The sequence below is a fragment of the Podarcis liolepis genome, assembly GCF_965112155.1.
Source record: "Podarcis liolepis genome assembly, chromosome: 10".
Classification (NCBI taxonomy): Eukaryota; Metazoa; Chordata; class Lepidosauria; order Squamata; family Lacertidae; genus Podarcis; species Podarcis liolepis.
The window spans coordinates 19,181,738-19,198,268 of record NC_139562.1 but is presented as its reverse complement, the minus strand read 5'-3'; the positions used below and the strand labels follow the sequence as shown (position 1 = coordinate 19,198,268).

General features: G+C 43.9%; 2 protein-coding genes across 22 annotated transcripts in view; one reads left to right on the top strand and one right to left on the bottom strand.

Annotated features, from left to right (window-relative positions):
• NINJ2 (ninjurin 2) overlaps positions 1-6,459 on the bottom strand; it is an 80,365-nt gene extending 73,906 nt beyond the window's left edge. Inside the window, exons 1-2 of the mRNA XM_083461819.1 lie at positions 6,232-6,459; positions 4,725-4,785 (exon numbers count right to left, since the gene is read on the bottom strand). The gene's annotated coding sequence lies outside the window, so the exon portion shown is untranslated. The remainder of the gene's footprint in view (positions 1-4,724; positions 4,786-6,231) is intronic.
• Positions 6,460-12,550: 6,091 nt separating this feature from the next.
• Positions 12,551-16,531, top strand: part of WNK1 (WNK lysine deficient protein kinase 1) — a 106,716-nt gene continuing 102,735 nt past the window's right edge. For 5 of the 21 annotated variants that reach the window (XM_083461711.1, XM_083461725.1, XM_083461721.1 and 2 more), the window contains exon 1: positions 12,553-14,319. In XM_083461711.1, coding sequence (XP_083317837.1) covers positions 13,537-14,319 — 783 coding nt within the window. In that variant the 5' untranslated portion in view covers positions 12,553-13,536. Of the gene's footprint in view, positions 14,320-16,531 lie in introns of all 21 variants that reach the window. The other 16 variants (XM_083461730.1, XM_083461729.1, XM_083461727.1 and 13 more) reach the window with 11 other exon arrangements.

The following is a 16,531-nucleotide window of genomic DNA, read 5'->3' as shown; positions in this document are numbered from 1 at the left end:
CCATATGCAAGAAAAGCTTAGCTTGTGCAATGTGGACTTGGAGCTGTTTTGGCTCATTCTGAGCTGGTTGTGCCTATATGTACAGCATGGCAGACTTAATTTGGCTTGTGGTATATCACGACAAAACATCTCAGTTGTAGGGTAGCAATAGGGTGCCCAAAGGTGAAGCTGGAGCTAACTCAGCTCATAGCAGCAGTCTTCTGGGCACTCAGTAGTTCTGTCAGAGGAACAAACTAGAAATTCTGGGAAAGTTGCTAGTTTAGCTTGTGGGTGTTTGTAAGTGCTCATGTCTTCTAGAAAATGTTTTCTGTCACAATGCAGCTAAAGCTCATTAAGGCTCTGAAAAGGGCTCTAAGGCCTAAGCATAAACAGCCAGAGGAATGGAAAAGGCCTGAATCAGGCCAATGGTCCATCTAGTCCAGCATCCTGTTCTCAAAATGGCCTATCAGATGCCTATGGAAAGCCTGCAAGCAGAAGCTGAGCACTCTCCCTTCTAGCTGTTTCCAGACACTGGTACTCAGAATAAGCATGCCACCTCTGACAGTGGAGATAATAATGGCTAGTAGACTTAGCGTTTATGAATTTGCTGTATCCTCTTTCAAAGCCATCCAGGTTAGCTATCTGAGTCTCAGGTGGCTCACAAGTCTAGGTAACAGGCTTCAGCTCAAATTATACAGGGCAATGGCCTGTTTATTTAAATCTGGGTCTACCACAATCACATACATGGAAGACACTGTGGAGTCTGATTTTACAGCAAAATATGTATGCTGGGAGGGGCCTATGGACACTCCTTCATGTCCTTGTTGTTGATTCCACCCCCAGCGTTTTCCTTCCAGCTAGGCAAGCTTCCTACATAGCAGCATATATATTTGGGGGGGGGGGTGACATCAGGCAAACAGGTGTGGTGGGATAGCCAGGTGCAAAAGAGGGTGGGGTCCTGCACCTTTAATAGTTTTGTAGAAGCAGGGATTTAAGCAGATGAAGCTGCTGTTATGAAAACTACATCTGCTGAAATTCTTTACACACCTGTTAAAAACCAACCAACCAACCAACCAACCAACCAGTCTTCTACTCTCCACTCTGTGACTAAGGAATATTTCAGTTCACACTAATAGATGTTCTGCCATCTCATGTAGTTTGAGCCAACCATCCCTCTTTGTTCCAGTGACCCCTATTAACCAGTGGCAGTTCCTGTTTTATGTAACCTGTCCCTGGAAAATTACTGTCCCTGTTTTATTTTTGTTGGAGGGATGTCCTGTTAAATTTGTCAATGTAAGTTAAAGCGACCAGATAAAAATCAGACCGAGTTCCTGCACCTTTAATAGTTGTACTGAACAAAAGGAATTTTAGAAGCAGTGGCTTACGTGAGTAAGATACACACAATTACATTTCCATTTCTACTTAATTATTATAGGTGCAAGAGTTCTGTCCTATTTTTCACACAAAGCCTTCATTAGGAGATGTACTTCCCTGATTATAATAGCAGCAGAAGATAAGAACCTGGTTACTAACAAATTTGCCAATGTCTGTTCATACTCAGTAACAGAACCAGAAAATCCAGGAACAGCTGAACTTGGATACGTGTCCCTAGAGGCCTGGAGCTCTGCCGCATGCATACCTTGGAAGACTCCATTGGAAAGCCCCACTGAACTGAGGCTGTACGAACCTTTAAAAAGCACTCTAAAGAACAATAAGAACTGTAGTTTGCTAAAGGTGCTGGAAATGGTAGGTCTGTGAAGAATAAGCTACAGTTCACAGGATTCTTTTGGGGGGAGGGATGGAATGTGCTTTAAATACATGGTGTCTGCACAGCCTAAGTGCAACTTATTTTGAAATAAACATTTAATATGTTTTAGTATACTTTTACAATGTTTTGTGAACCACTCAAGAGGACTCATCAAAAATAAATAAGTAGAAAAAAGGTTGTCCATGTGTGTGCGCGAAGTGTAAAGTTGTAGGTACTTGTTAGACTGTAAAGTATTATTATTATTATTATTATTATTATTATTATTATTATTAACAAAATTTCTAGACCGCCCTTCATCTAAGAATCACAAGAGTGGTTTACAATATAAAAACAAACACACAGCATAGTAACAAACATAACAATAATAACCCCCTGGATTAAAAGGCCAATGATTGTTTAATCAGCCAAAGGCCTGGGAAAAGGGGAATGTTTATGCCTGGCACCTAAATATATGTAACAAAGGTACCAGGCAAACCTCCTTGGGGAGCGTGCTCTGCAAGCAGGGAATCTTCTCTGCTGCCTTCACTGCCACTAGGCTCAATGATGAGCCCTCACCAGCATTTGATCGCATTCAACTGGAGTTTTCCTCCACTCACGTTCAATTCGTCTCCCAGCTTGTTTCCTCACCATAAGCTCTGGACTATATCAGGGAGCCAAACGGGCTTCACTAAGCAGGACAGGGTGCTCAGGGTAGAATGTGTCAATAGCCAGAACTGTTTGGATGTTCCAGAGGTTAGCCAGGGTTTCGACAGGAGTGCCAATCATACCAGACTCTCGGATAGACGTGTGTTCCCATTTTGTTTTGTATAGATTTGACTGGTATGCAAAACACATACAAATATTCTGGCACTCATCGGGGTGCTAATTACATTTAATTGATTTGCTTCTGCTTAGACAGGCACACACGTTAAATAAGCTCTAGAGAAGTTCTGTGCCTTTAAGACTGTAGAGAAAAGAAAATTCAACAGCTGTGGTTCTCCCTTTTTCTGCAGCATAGTGACAGGAAAACATCACCAGATTTATTTTTATGCTACTTTGTTAAGACTATTATCTCACTGTTTAGGGCCAAGCCCTCACAAAGCAGTTTACAAAAGAAGCAGCTAGGATCAAAACATTAATACAATACTGCAACTATAAGAAGATTAGGCATTCTATGTAACATTTTGGGCTGATTCACACATACAGGCATGTTTATTATTCGGATGTCTGCAGCATCAAGTGATGACTTGCCTTTGTGCAGGACCTATGACAAATCAAACACACCCCAGACAGAACTTTCATATCACTTCAAATTCAGCCTCCTTCCATTGGACATCTCAATGTGGTCAAGGGATCCAAAGATTTTATCATGCATGTGCATGGTAAACTGGGCTTTTACAATAATAAAAGCCCTCAAGAGGGACTAGATCTAGACCCTTGCTTCAAAAGTGACATTTTCCCTATTTTTTCCTCTCACATCCTGACCACATCAGCTAATGCTTGCATTTATAAACTAGTTATTTACTCTGTTGCTTCTTTCCCATAATTTAAGAGCTGGATAGGATGCATGTTCTGACAAGTGACATTTTAAATTAAATTTATTTTAAAATCTGCACTAGCTGTTCGTATAGATGCAAGAGTTAACAGTATATATGACAGAGAGGTCTATGCTACAAGTATTGAATTGTTTATCAGCCATGTCTCTTCCAGAGAACTCTGTGAGTGTGGTTCTAGGCAGGAGCAATCGTCAGCATCCTCAGATCTACTATTGCAAATAACAGGTGTCCTGGTGAAGTAATTAGTGACTCTCACTGGCCATGCTTGGACATCACTTTAAACCATAGGTTAGTGTGGTGAAAACAAGCCTAGGAAAGTCTTGGACTCATATGGTCTCTTACCTCTAGTGGGTATGTGAGGAGGAGATTGGAAAGTTTTGTGCCTATTTTTGATTAAGTCAGTTTTAACATTACACCCTAACTTTAAATTGAGTTAATCTTAACTCTGGGCCTGTGCTCAGGATGACTATTCCAACCCACCCCCAGGCAATTTAGTATAAACTAATCTGTGAGGGGGGAAAAAACAGAAGAGAGGGAAGGAAATCTCAAGGCTGGACTTTCACCTCTCCTCACCAGACAATTTTCCACCAGCTGCCCTGTGGGAATGATCTTGATGTGTTACAGACATGTTAATTTTTAATAATAATAATAATAATAATAATAATAATAATAATGGTAATTGAATGTTACTTGTAACCATCTTGGTAGGTTTTACATCCTAAAAGGCGAGATATAAATATTGTTATATATAATGAGTCCAGAAGGTCTAAAGATGTAGCACCATTTCTGGGCCAACTGCACTAATGCCGATGGTGTTTCTGAGCACAATTCAAAGTGTTGGTATTAACCTTTAAGACCTGAAGCCATTTGGGTCCAAGTTACCAAAAGGACTGCCTGCATATGAATGACCCTGTGTGTGATCTAAGATCTGTTTGAGGTCATGCCAAGGTCAGAAGACAAGATCTTGATGGTGGCAGCTAAGCAGTAGTTGAACTCTCTTCCAGATTACATTTGATTGGCTCCTTCCATTCTGGCATTCTATAAGCCCTTATTAATTTATTATTGTCTTGTGAGTTTAGGTGATCTAATTCAGTTTCTCTCACTGTGTTATTTGTCAGTATTCACTCAATGCTTCTTATTCTGCCTGATAGTTTACTGTTTTTATTTCTCTCTATGCATTGCTTTGGGAGAGCCTGGCCTTGAAAAGGAACAAATAAATAACCTGAATAAATGGAATAAGGTGCAGGAGCTATACTCCCTTTTGCCTCTGGCTACCCTAAATTTATGGACACTTTTGAGTCAGATTAGAATTTTGTTAGCATTAATAGCTACTGAATGGTTAGAAAAACATTGATATGTTATAAGGTAGTTAACACCTGCAGTGATTCCTGCCAGTTTTTACAGTCACATTTTCCTATTTTTCAAAAGTGCTGTTGTTTCACCTGTTTCTTTAGGCAGCGGGGGTGGGGAGTAATCCTAAAAGGGGAAACAGATTGACTTGATCTGAAAGGGAAAACAAATAAATCATGTATTCATAGATTTCTGAGCAATAAAACTTGCAAATTATTAAAACATGTTGTTAGAGCAAAAAAAAGAGTGAAGGAATTGAATTTATTACAGCATCTTTAATCAATTTATCGCCTGATTTTGCTATTTTCCCTTTCCCATAATAATATCTTATTTGTGGGCAGTATTTATTTAAATTATGAGACGAGGTGCTCAGAGCTTCCTAGGATAGCTGGAGAGCTTTAAAGTTGCAATGTTTTTAGAGGTACTTTAGAGAAGCCATCCTGCTTTCTGATTTAATCCCAGAATGTCCCACTTTTTCTTAGGATGTCCCTATTTTCATTGGAGAAATGTTGGATGGTATGGAGTTACCCAATTTCCGAGCCACCTGAAGGCAATCCTGCATAGGGAAGTTTTAAAAAAATGTTTTATTATTTTTTATATATGTTGGAAGCTGCCCAGTGTGGCTGGGGTAACCCAGTAAGATATGTGGGATATAAATAGTAAAATTATTGTGATGGAATGGGATGTCCCTATTTTCATCTGAGAAATATTGAAGGGTATGTGAGCCTGGCAGAGGGAAAACAAGCCTCTAACAAATCATTTGACTTACCCTTTTTGCTAGTGTAACACAATGGGTTTGGCATATTACTAAGCTGAAAGGAGTTTGGAATAGGAGTAAGTCTCCCCTGCCCAAAGCATCCTTTTTGGGGGCTTTACACTAGTCTCAGCTGAGAGTGCTTTGACTGAGCTGGAATGGTGGCATTATACCACTGTTATTTCTGGCTGAGCCAGGTTGAAGTAATTCAGTCAAGGCAGCCCCAGCTGATCCATTTATTCCCAATAGATATTGGGTTCATATTGGTCCCTTTAAAAGTGCAGCATTAAACAGTTATATTCTCCATTCCTTCATCTATTCTTTCCCTAATAGGGTTTTCCTTTCCCTGTAAATTTTGAGTATAGTGCAGCTGGAAAGTAAAAAGCTCTCTTCAACTTAAATGGGAAAAGAGGTCTCGACAAATTTGACAGAACAAGCATCCCACTCAGATACCTGAGGCAAATGAAAATCTAGAGCAAAAAGCTGTTTACAGCCCACACCCATGATTCCACAAGAAATATTCACTCTACAGACAAATACACCACAGGCATGAATGGGCATGAGGATTCTGTAAACTATCCAAATTGCAATTATTAACTGCTGTACAAAGGAAACAAGGAAGAATGCCAGTAAAGCTGCTGCTGTTGCCATTTTAAAATACAATGTAAGATGTAATGAAACAAATAGTTTTAATTTATCTCTGGTAAAGTTTTGTTTTTAAAGTGATTTGGCCACCATCAGCAGCTGCATATACTTTAAATAAAGGTGCAATTTCTCAAGGGTGCTGGGAATTATTTCTTTTAAGTCCTTACTCCATGCCCACTGACACATAAGTACAGTCGTACCTTGGAAGTCGAACAGAATCTGTTCTGGAAGTCCGTTCGACTTCTGAAATGTTCAACTTCCAACGTGCAGCTTATGATTGGCTGCAGGAAGCCACACCGGACGTCCTGCTTCCAAAAGAACGTTTGAAAACTGGAACACTCACTTCCAGTTTTCGATCATTTGGGAGCCGAAATATACGAGTTCTGGGGCGTTCGAGAACTGAGGTACGACTGTACTGTTCTTCTATTTTTCCCTGGAGAGACAAAATCCCTATTAACTATAATGCCCTTAGTTATTTAAATTGTCCTTCCACACAGCATCGTTGTCCTAAATTACATGATTTATGGTCAAAAGCTTAGTGGTATATAAAACAACAGTGTCTCATATATTTTACATATTGATCTTGCATCTTTATTCTAGCTAAAGTCCTACCTTCCAATGGCTACACAAGCCTTAGTAACTAGAACCTTTTTGCTAAAATCTAAAAAATGCTGTGCCCCAAAACCACAGACTACAAGCCTCCTTCTATGTGGTTCGTTCAAATTAAATTCTGTTTTATGTGTAACTTTCAGCCTCAATGCTTCCTAGAAAGAGGTATTGCTGCTAGTATTTTATTCCTCCCTGTTCTCCTGCCAGCAATACAAAGATTTAATGATCTATTTGTAGACTTGTCAGGTATCACAAGATCTAAACTGTTACTGCAGGCTAGGGCCATTAGAGCTGTTCCAAATTATTCTTACAGCCCATCAGAGTTTAGAAAGCTGCAAGGGAAAGCAGTGGAAAAGTTACTTCCTCCTTTATGGAAATGGGGGCAGGGAGAAAGACATTTCCACTTCCATTCATACATTCTTCTGCAATTACCATCCAGTTAGCACATGCACAAAGCCAATGAGGTGTAGTGGCTAGAGTGTTAGACTAAGACCTGGAAGACAGTCTCTCAGCCTAACCTACCTCACAGGGTTGTTGAGAGGATAAAAATGGGGAGGGAGAACGATGTATACCACCTCAAGTTCTTTGGCAGGATATAAATGTAATAATAAATAAAATTCCTGGTGATTAGCACTATTGGCCAACATTAGGGAAGCAATTATTTCAGATTAATGGAACTTCCTTCTGAGTTCTGAGCAAGTATGCAAAGAATCAGGCCACACATTTTCAGGTCATAAGCTTGCTCATGCATGTTGCTCATATCTCTAAAAACAACATGGAAATAATTTCTACATGAGTTGGGAGGTGGTGAGCATGTAGAAACAGAAAATATGTCTTTCAGATTTTAATGTGTTGGCAGATATGAGTTTGGGTTCAGAAGAGGCGTGACTGAACCATTAACCAGTTACAGCAACTATATTTCATTTCTGATCAAGCTACAGAAAATGCTTACAAATCAATAGTAAGCTTGGGGAAGGAAGAACCCCAAGGTGTGACAATGCCAAAATAATTTGTCTATGGATTTAAGGGTTACAGATCAGCATTGTGATAGCCTGAAGGTTTTTAGTATTTGTTTTACAAAATGTGTACACAGAGCTAACCTGTTAAAACTAGAATCCTAAACACCCTTGCTACAGAGTAAGCCTGATTAAACTCAATGAGGCTAACTTTCAACTGTATATCTCTAGGATTGCCTGGCACTGCCACTGGCACTGGCACTGCCACAATCCCAAGCAGAGTTAGGTGCTCCTAAAACCACTGCTTTCAATGGGCTTAGGAATGTTCTCACCTCTCGAAAAGGTACAGGCTTGAATACAAAGGCTGGTCCTTGACTATGTAGCAGAGGTGACACACATGCAACAAAATATTATATCCTGAAAAAGCTGACAGATAAATCCTGTTTTTAAATTATCATTATCATAATTTCTTCTCGAAAACCATTGTCTCAAAGTAATTTACACATAAGAAAAAACAGTTAAAAGCACAAAAAACGATGAGCTGTGGAGGCTCCTTCAACAGGAATAATGCAGTAGAGGTGACACACGTGCAACAAAATATTATATTCTGAAAAAAGTTGCTATACTAGTGAATCCAGTTTTATTACCATTCATTTATTAATCTCCTTCTAAACCAATGCAATTTAAAACACGAAAAAACCAATATAAAAACTGACCATCTTCAATTTATAAACTAATGGAATTCTTTGCCCTTATGAGTGTCTCTAATGCAGGGGTAGGGAACCTTTTCCAGCCCATGGATGGAACCTTCCTACATCCAACATATGGAGCCTGCTGGAGGACACATGCCAGTTCTGAGTGGGGCCAAAGGCCAAAAAACATTGGTGAAGCAAGACCACATTCCAGTCATACAAAATTGTGCACACATAGATACCTCAGGATCCTCAAGAGGCATTGTCACAGTTTAAAGACACTTTCCAGCTGAGTAAAAGCATGCAGTAGGACTAGGAATGGGTTTGGCTTAGGAAGAATCCTGGAAGGCCACATTTGTCCCCTGGGCCTGAGGCTCTCCCACCCCATCCTAAGGAGACGATCAATGGCTAGTAGCCATGATGGTTATACTCTGCTTCCACAGGGGGAAGCTGTATCCTGAATACCAGTTGCTGGAAACCACAGGTGAGAGCTCTTGTGTTTGGGTCCTGCTGGCAGGTCTCCCACAGGCATCTGGGTGGTCAGTATGAGAACAGGATGCTGGAATAGATGGGCCATTGGCTTAATCCAACAGGGTCTTCATATGTTTGCCTCATATTACACAGAGCTGGTGAGTCTAGGTGACTTTTAAGCACTTGCTTTCTTATTAATTGTCTATTCTTCTAGTCAGTGCACCAGTCATCGAAAGAAAGTTCCAGTCAATAGACGTATAAAGAAGAATCAATTGTGCTTCCTTGCATTCACAGCCAAGTGTTTTTGTTTTTTGTTTTGCAGTGCTCCTTAAGTCATTTGTATTTGGCTGAATCACACAGATTGAGTTCAGAACTCAATATTTTGGATGCAGCACATAGTTTGCTGGTTTTTAAAACATCCTAGTGTTATGAAGTATTTAATCAACACCGCAAAGCTGTTTAATATAATGTTAAAATGTTACACGTAATTAAAAGCTGGTTTGAGTCAGTTCACAAAACAAAAGGCTTATTTACTCACAAAAGTCTAAGGGCTTCCTCGAGTTCATTGGGCTGCTCTTGTGAAGACAACAAAATATTTCTGGAAAAAAGAAGAAAAAACTTGGTATAGTTAAAACATTACACAAAATGATATATGTTGTTTTCAAAAGTGTGAATTGGGTAGGTACACCTTTAAATATGCATGGAATGGAATTTGTCCCCCATCCCTAAAAAGCAACAACAAAACCAAAACCAGAATTGGGCCAAATATATGATAAACAGCATCTAATTCAGAGGTCATCAGTCCTTGTGGAAAAGTGGACACATTTCAGATTTTGAGAGCGTGCTATGAGTGTCGTGGGAGTGGGGAATGGCACAACACAAATGGCTACTGTGGGGGGGGGAGCATAGCATAAAACAGAACAAGAGAGATCAGTCATTGCTGCTCTCCCTTCACCCAGAAAACTGTAATGTTTACCACAGGAAGTTAGCTAAGTCTTGCTAGCCCTGATTTTGAAGATACAGCTGTTAAACAATACCTCTGTTTTCTTCAATGGCAGTCTTAAACTGAAGTCTGTTCTGCTATCCTGTACCCACTTACCTAGGAGTAAACCCTATTAAACACAAAAACTTACTTCTGAAGTAGTCATGAGTACCCCCCTACTGTACATTAACTCTACAGCGCAGTTAATTATTAATGAATGCTTGGACATCACCTTTTGCATCATAGGAGACATTAAGCTTCTTTGCAAAGTTTCCATATTTTGCATTTGCAATTTGGAGTGAAGATTCTTTAACATTTACCTGCACTTATTGTGTAGTAATATTTGCAGAAAATAACTGCTAGGGAGTTCCTGAACTCAGATGAATCCACCATAGGAATAAAGCACTGTTGTTGCTGGGAAAAAGGAGCAAAGTACAGAGATTCCAAGGACCACAAGAAAATAAGAGTGAAGCAGAAAAAGTTTACAAAAGGGGATGGGGGTGGGGAGATCCTAGGTTTAGGATTTTCTGTGGCCTGGTGTTGAAATAGTTCACTTATCAATCTAACTTCCCTAATAAACCAGGCATGAGCAGCTAGGCTGGCTAATTTCACTGAAATTGTTTAGAAGGCTATCAGTACATTTTGTTTCATAACTTACTTTCTAGGAGGGCTATAGAATAATACCTATCTGGACTATATATTTAAAGCAGAAACAATCATGGTTTTCCCTAAAGAATCAGCGGGACTGTCATTGGTTCAGAAACCTCTATTCTCCAAGAGATAGAATTATCAGAATGGTATAACAGCCAGTCCCTCTTTCCAGGAAATTCTGGGAATGGTAGCTCTGTGAGTACAGTATAGGGGTCTCCTAATTCTCACTACCTTTAATAAACTACAGTTCCCAAACTTTTTAAATTATTATTATTATAACTAAAGCTCAGATTCTGGGGCCCCTGCCTGCCGCAACAATGAAGGCAACGAAGGCATAGTTGCTGAGTTGGCGACCCCTGCTCAAATCAACCAATCAGTCCCCTCATAAAAATATTATAATTTTATTTAGAAGGCATTATGGGAGGAACACCAGTGGGATATCTCCTGTGGAATGGCAATTCTGAAACTCAAATATTAATTAGGAGGATTGTTCCTGATTACACTAGGATATTACATCAATTTCATTTGTAGTTTGCCACGTGTGCTGATGGCTCAGTTGCACGTTTCACTGTGTAGAAATGCAGCAAGAAGCTGTTACTAGTCATGTTTTCCAGCCACATACACCATTAAAGACATACACATACATGGATTCATCCTGACTTAGGAAATTTCTCTTTTGTGAAGTGCAGGATATAAGCAGCTGCCTTGGGGCGGGGTTTACATGTTCTGCAAGGGCTGTTTCTTCACTCACCACGTAACCTATGAGTTGGTAAAGGTAAAGGTAAAGGTACCCCTGCCCGTACGGGCCAGTCTTGACAGACTCTAGGGTTGTGCGCCCATCTCACTCAAGAGGCCGGGGGCCAGCGCTGTCCACAGACACTTCCAGGTCACGTGGCCAGCGTGACATCGCTGCTCTGGCGAGCCAGAGCCACACACGGAAACGCCATTTACCTTCCCGCTAGTAAGCGGTCCCTATTTATCTACTTGCACCCGGGAGTGCTTTCGAACTGCTAGGTTGGCAGGCGCTGGGACCGAACAACGGGAGCGCACCCCGCCGCGAGGATTCGAACCGCCAACCTTTCGATCGGCAAGCCCTAGGCGCTGAGGCTTTTACCCACAGCGCCACCCGCGTCCTATGAGTTGGAGTAGTAGACAAATTCATGGAAGATAATAAGGCTTTTAGCCATGGTGTCTCTGTTGGAAGGTATATCCCCGAATGCCAGTTGCTGGGAATCACAAATAGAGTGTGAGCTGTTGCCCTCAGGTTCTGCTTTCATGGTTCCCATAGGCTCATAGAAATTTAATTTAATAATAATAATAATAATAGTTGGAATTGGAAATTGTTTCAACCGGGCATTGGACTGAAGGGGTCAATGGGCTGCAACAGCAAACTCCTCCTATGTTGTTAACTAAACCAACAACCAACTAAAGCAAACCATTGGCCTACTTAAGATGTAATACTAAACCATGTGAATAATCAAGTTTCATCCTGACCATAGTTTGAGTTCCATCAAGTTCAATCCCTAACAATAAACCTCTCACTTAATTTAAATCAGAAAGTGGGTGAGTCTAACTGTTTATTGTGTTACATGGAGCTTAATCACAGGTAAATGTGAATAGAATTGCTTCCTAAACTAAAAAACCACGGACAGATTTAGCTTACTTTTAGGCTTTCTCACATAGCTCTCTAAAACCAGCGCCGGTGGCAAAATAAGAAGTACGAAACAATTCTCCTGAGAAGCTGGGCTGTATAAAATTAAGGAAGGTACTTGTTCTCTTTTAAAGTTCACAGCTTCTGCTGGAAGTCCAAAGTAGGTGAGTTAAGCATGATGGGAAACTCCTTCGCTTCAGAATCAACCCACTGATAATGGCTCCTTTCCTCTCTCTCCCCACCTCCCTTTACTACGCACTCTCCTCTGAGGCAGCGAACGGGGCGCGCGTGCGAGGGGAGAAAGCTTCCAAGTCCTCTGTGAAAGGAAAACCACAACTCCCACAGTTCCCTCCAATTCCTCCTCAACCCTCTCTGCCTGCGGTGCATCACGGGACCTGTAGGCCGCGCCGCGGCGGGCCGCTTCTGAGGCACCCGCGAACTACATCCCCCAGGCAGCCGCGAAGGAGAAGCGGCGTTGACGCAGGCGCGGTGGAGTGCGGACGGAAAAAGGGGGGCGTGGCCTCCGAGGCTTGCTGTCTCTGTGGCTCCCTGTGAGTGAGAGTGTGCGTGTGTGTCGGTTTCGGGTACAGTCGCCATTTAGCGCGGCGAGTTCCCCGGGGCTGGGAGAGGTGGCAGCGGGGAGGCCCATCCCCCACTCCCCTCAGGAGCCGCGAGCGAAAGGAGGACGGGAAGGAGCTGAGGCGGACGGGCGGGACGAGCTCGTCTTCCCTTCTTAGATTATAATATTACGAATTTCTGCCTCCTTCCCACACCCCGCCTCTCAGGCCAGCCACTCTCGCAGCGTGAGGCGCGCGGTGGCCTCCTCCTCCTCCGGGTGAGAGGAGCGAACGAGGGAAGGAGGGGCGGCGACGGCGGCGGGAGTCCCGGCATCGTGTGAGGGGACGGAAGGCGACTCTCCGGCGGCGGCGGCTGGCTCTCTGACTGGACCGGACTCGAAGCAAGGAGCGGGCGGCGGGGCGAGGCAGAGCGCGCGCGGCCCCGACAGGGAAGGGCCTCGGCCAGCCCCTCACCCCACCCCGTCGGCTCGGGGCCTGCCGTGGGCTCCCGCCCGGCTCCTTCTCCGCTTTTCTCCTGCGCCCCCCCCACCCCCCGCTCCTCATCGGATCCCTCCTCATCTTCGCCGCTGTTTGCTGCTCCATGTCGGCCCCGCTGCTCGGCCCCCCGCTGCAGCAGGATGGATGCGGACACTGACCGCCTGCCGCCGCCGGCCCAGCCCGCTCTGCTTCCACAGCAGCAGCAGCAACAGCCGTCGCCGCTGCTGCCTTTCCTCCTCGCGGTGAGGAGCCTCCGGGAGCCTCCACTGCCGCCGCCGCCGCTTTCGCCGCGAGAGCAGCTCCTCGGCGCGCTCCCCGCCTTGCATTGACCCTCCTCGAGTCAGCTGCTGGTGCTGCTGCAGCAGCGGCAGCTGCTGGTGCTGCGCCTGCCGCCGCGGCTCCCGCGCCTTCGCCGCGTTTCCCTCCTCCTCCGGCACCATGTCGGGGGGCGCTTCGGAGACTCCCCGCTTCCTGGCTCCTCCGCCGCCCCCGCCCAAGAACGGCTCCAGCTCGGACAGCTCCGTTGGTGAGAAGCTGGGGGTCGCCGCCGCCACCACCGCTACCGCCGGCACCGGGGACCCCGAAGGCTCGGAAGGCAGCGGGGCCCGCATCGAGGAGTATCGCCGACGCCGCCACACCATGGACAAGGACAGCCGTGGCGCGGCCGCCACCGAGCACCGCTTTTTCCGCCGGAGTGTCATTTGCGACTCGAATGCGACCGCTCTGGAGCTTCCTCGGCTGCAGCCCGCAGCGCCTCCCCCTCCTGCAGCCGCCCGAGGGAGCATCCCGCCCGTGCTGGGCTCGCCGCCGGAGTCTGTCATCCAGGCAGCATGTGCTTCTGTCACTGCTAGCCAGGCTCCCACGCTGCTCCTGCAGCAGGCACCCCCTCTACCTCCACCCGCAGAGGGGCAGCCTGGTCAAGAGGCGTTGGTAACAAAGGACGTTGCCCCACTGCTGCTGTCCAAGGAGGATGGGATAGAGGTCACCCCACTGCCCCCTACCAGTACAGCGGGAACCACTGCCGTTTCTGCCCGGGATCTGCAAGAAGAGCGGACTAAACAGCAGGAAGATATTGAGGAGCTGGAGACCAAAGCTGTGGCCTTCTCCCCAGATGGCCGTTTTCTTAAGTTTGACATCGAGATTGGTAGAGGCTCCTTCAAGACTGTCTACAAGGGGCTTGACACGGAGACCACAGTGGAGGTTGCTTGGTGTGAGCTTCAGGTAATAGAAAGGTGTCAGCTTGCCTTCAGGGTTAGGGTAGACAGGCACTCACTCCCCTACTGCCAAATTGATAGTCCCAAAAGAATGGCTGTATTCCTGTGGGCGATCCATGGAAGATTACAATTGATCATGGCTATATATTAAATAGTTTCATTTTTGTGTGTGCTGTAAAGGTGATCTGGGAAGCATTGGTTACTCTTAATGGCCTGGAACCAGGCTCATGATACTGGGCTCGTGGTTAAGTTCTCTTCTTACTAGCCACAAGCTGTAGCCAAGGTTTATTCTTGGCTACAGCTCAAGCATGGGCCAGAGTTTGGATAACACACTACTGTAAATGAAACTTTGACTTAACTCTATGTGGTGTGACAATAAGGAGGACTGGGGAGAGGAGCACAGTGGCTGTGAATTACTGTCTGGGAGTGTGTGGGCGTGGTAAACCATAGTTTAGTGTACTGGGTTGTGCAAATCATGCCAATATGTGAATCAGGCCTATATCTGCTAACATTAGATGATAGTCTCAACTTAAGATTTTGGTATATACTTTGGTAGCTTCACTACTCAGGCTGTTGAGTTTTGGTTCACATCTGCAACCTGTCAAATGATAGCAAACCCTTTTTAAATTAAAAAGAAGTCAGTAGGGAATGGTTTTATATTGATTAGGGCTGAGTCCATTGTACAATGTGGTGATAAAATATTTGGAAAATGAGAATTCTGTGGAGCTGTAAAGGCACTAAGTTTAGCACCAACCCTGTTAAATTTGTGCAAAGCCTTCATATTTCTACTAACTGTATACCTCAGCTTGGTAATGATACTGCAGCATACATTGTTTATTATGTTTGTGTATGTAACCGAAGTAAAAAAAACCTTTCTGATACGATATTTTCCCTGGAATAACTATCCAGAGATTTTTTTCTTGTTCCCTCTCCACATTTAATAAAAAATCCCAGTTACAGTATGTTTGGCTGTGGTAATGTGTGTAGGGCATATGTGTAACATCAAACAAACTGTGGTCATGCACTAGAGAACTGTGACTATTACAGTTCACCAGTGTACATTGCATGCTTGTAGGAGCAACACTGCCTGTCACACTAGTGGTTTGCCCTGTCTGTTGTGAAGTGACTCTTAAAGTCTGTCTGGCTGACACATGTTAGGTCATGTTTAAAGTGAGGTAGAAATGTAAATTGGTATTGCTTCAGATATGTTTTATGGAATGGTAAGTGATTAAGGCTTCAATCCTAAGGGGTGCATTTGTGTGGATGGGAGGAGAGGGGAAGAATGATGGTGGTTCTACCACGTTATCCTACTACAAACTGACAGACTCAAGCTGGCACTGTGGAAGTGAGGGTGGAGGGACACTCTTGAGTTCCAATGGGTTTATGCAATTCTTTGTTCATGTAGTTCCATAGGTGCAATGGGATTTCTATTTCCTCTCTACTGTCCATACTCCCAAACTCTGCTCTGGAGGATGCCCCAATCCTCCACAGCTGATTTAGAGGATGTGGGGGTGGGGGTCTGGAGGTGACAGGAGAAGAAGAGGAAACTCCATTGTGCACACACAAGTCAGTTGCGCCATTGTAGCTGCAGCATTGGAAACAATGAATTGAAGAGGAGATAGAGATCTAAATGCACTCAGAGGTGGACTGAATTTCCCTCCAGTTTGTGGGCGTGTCATGGGACTGGAAGGAATTTGGATCATTCAGGTCCAAATCATTTTCTAGCATGCTGCTTTTTGACAATACTGATGCTGACATCAGTTAGGCCAGGGCTTTGAAGGAGCTAGGACCATAGCATTGCCCCCTTTGTGAACCATATGAGGGTCATATTGTATGTAGCTGTCTGTACATTGTCAGCTTTCTGGCTACCCTGTGTGTGTGCATACGGGTGCATGAATTGAAAGGATTGCAGGTGTTCTTTGAGTGAGCTACTCGCACCATCTTTGTAGTTAGGCAAGTAGTAATTCCTTCTTGATAGGTCAGTAGCAGTATTCCACACCCAGTTAACAGACATGAGTGGTACAGTGGGTAGGCTGGCAATTTTGGTTTGTCATTTCTTGTACTCCACAATCGTTTCACAGTAAAGACACCAATAATAGTTCATATGAATTGAGTCTAAGAAAGAAGTTGTTGCATTGTGAGTTGAACAGTAAATACATGAAAGGTGCTCATTCTGCTTGGGAAAAAAATCTGGGTTGAAAAATCAATGCTGATATTTT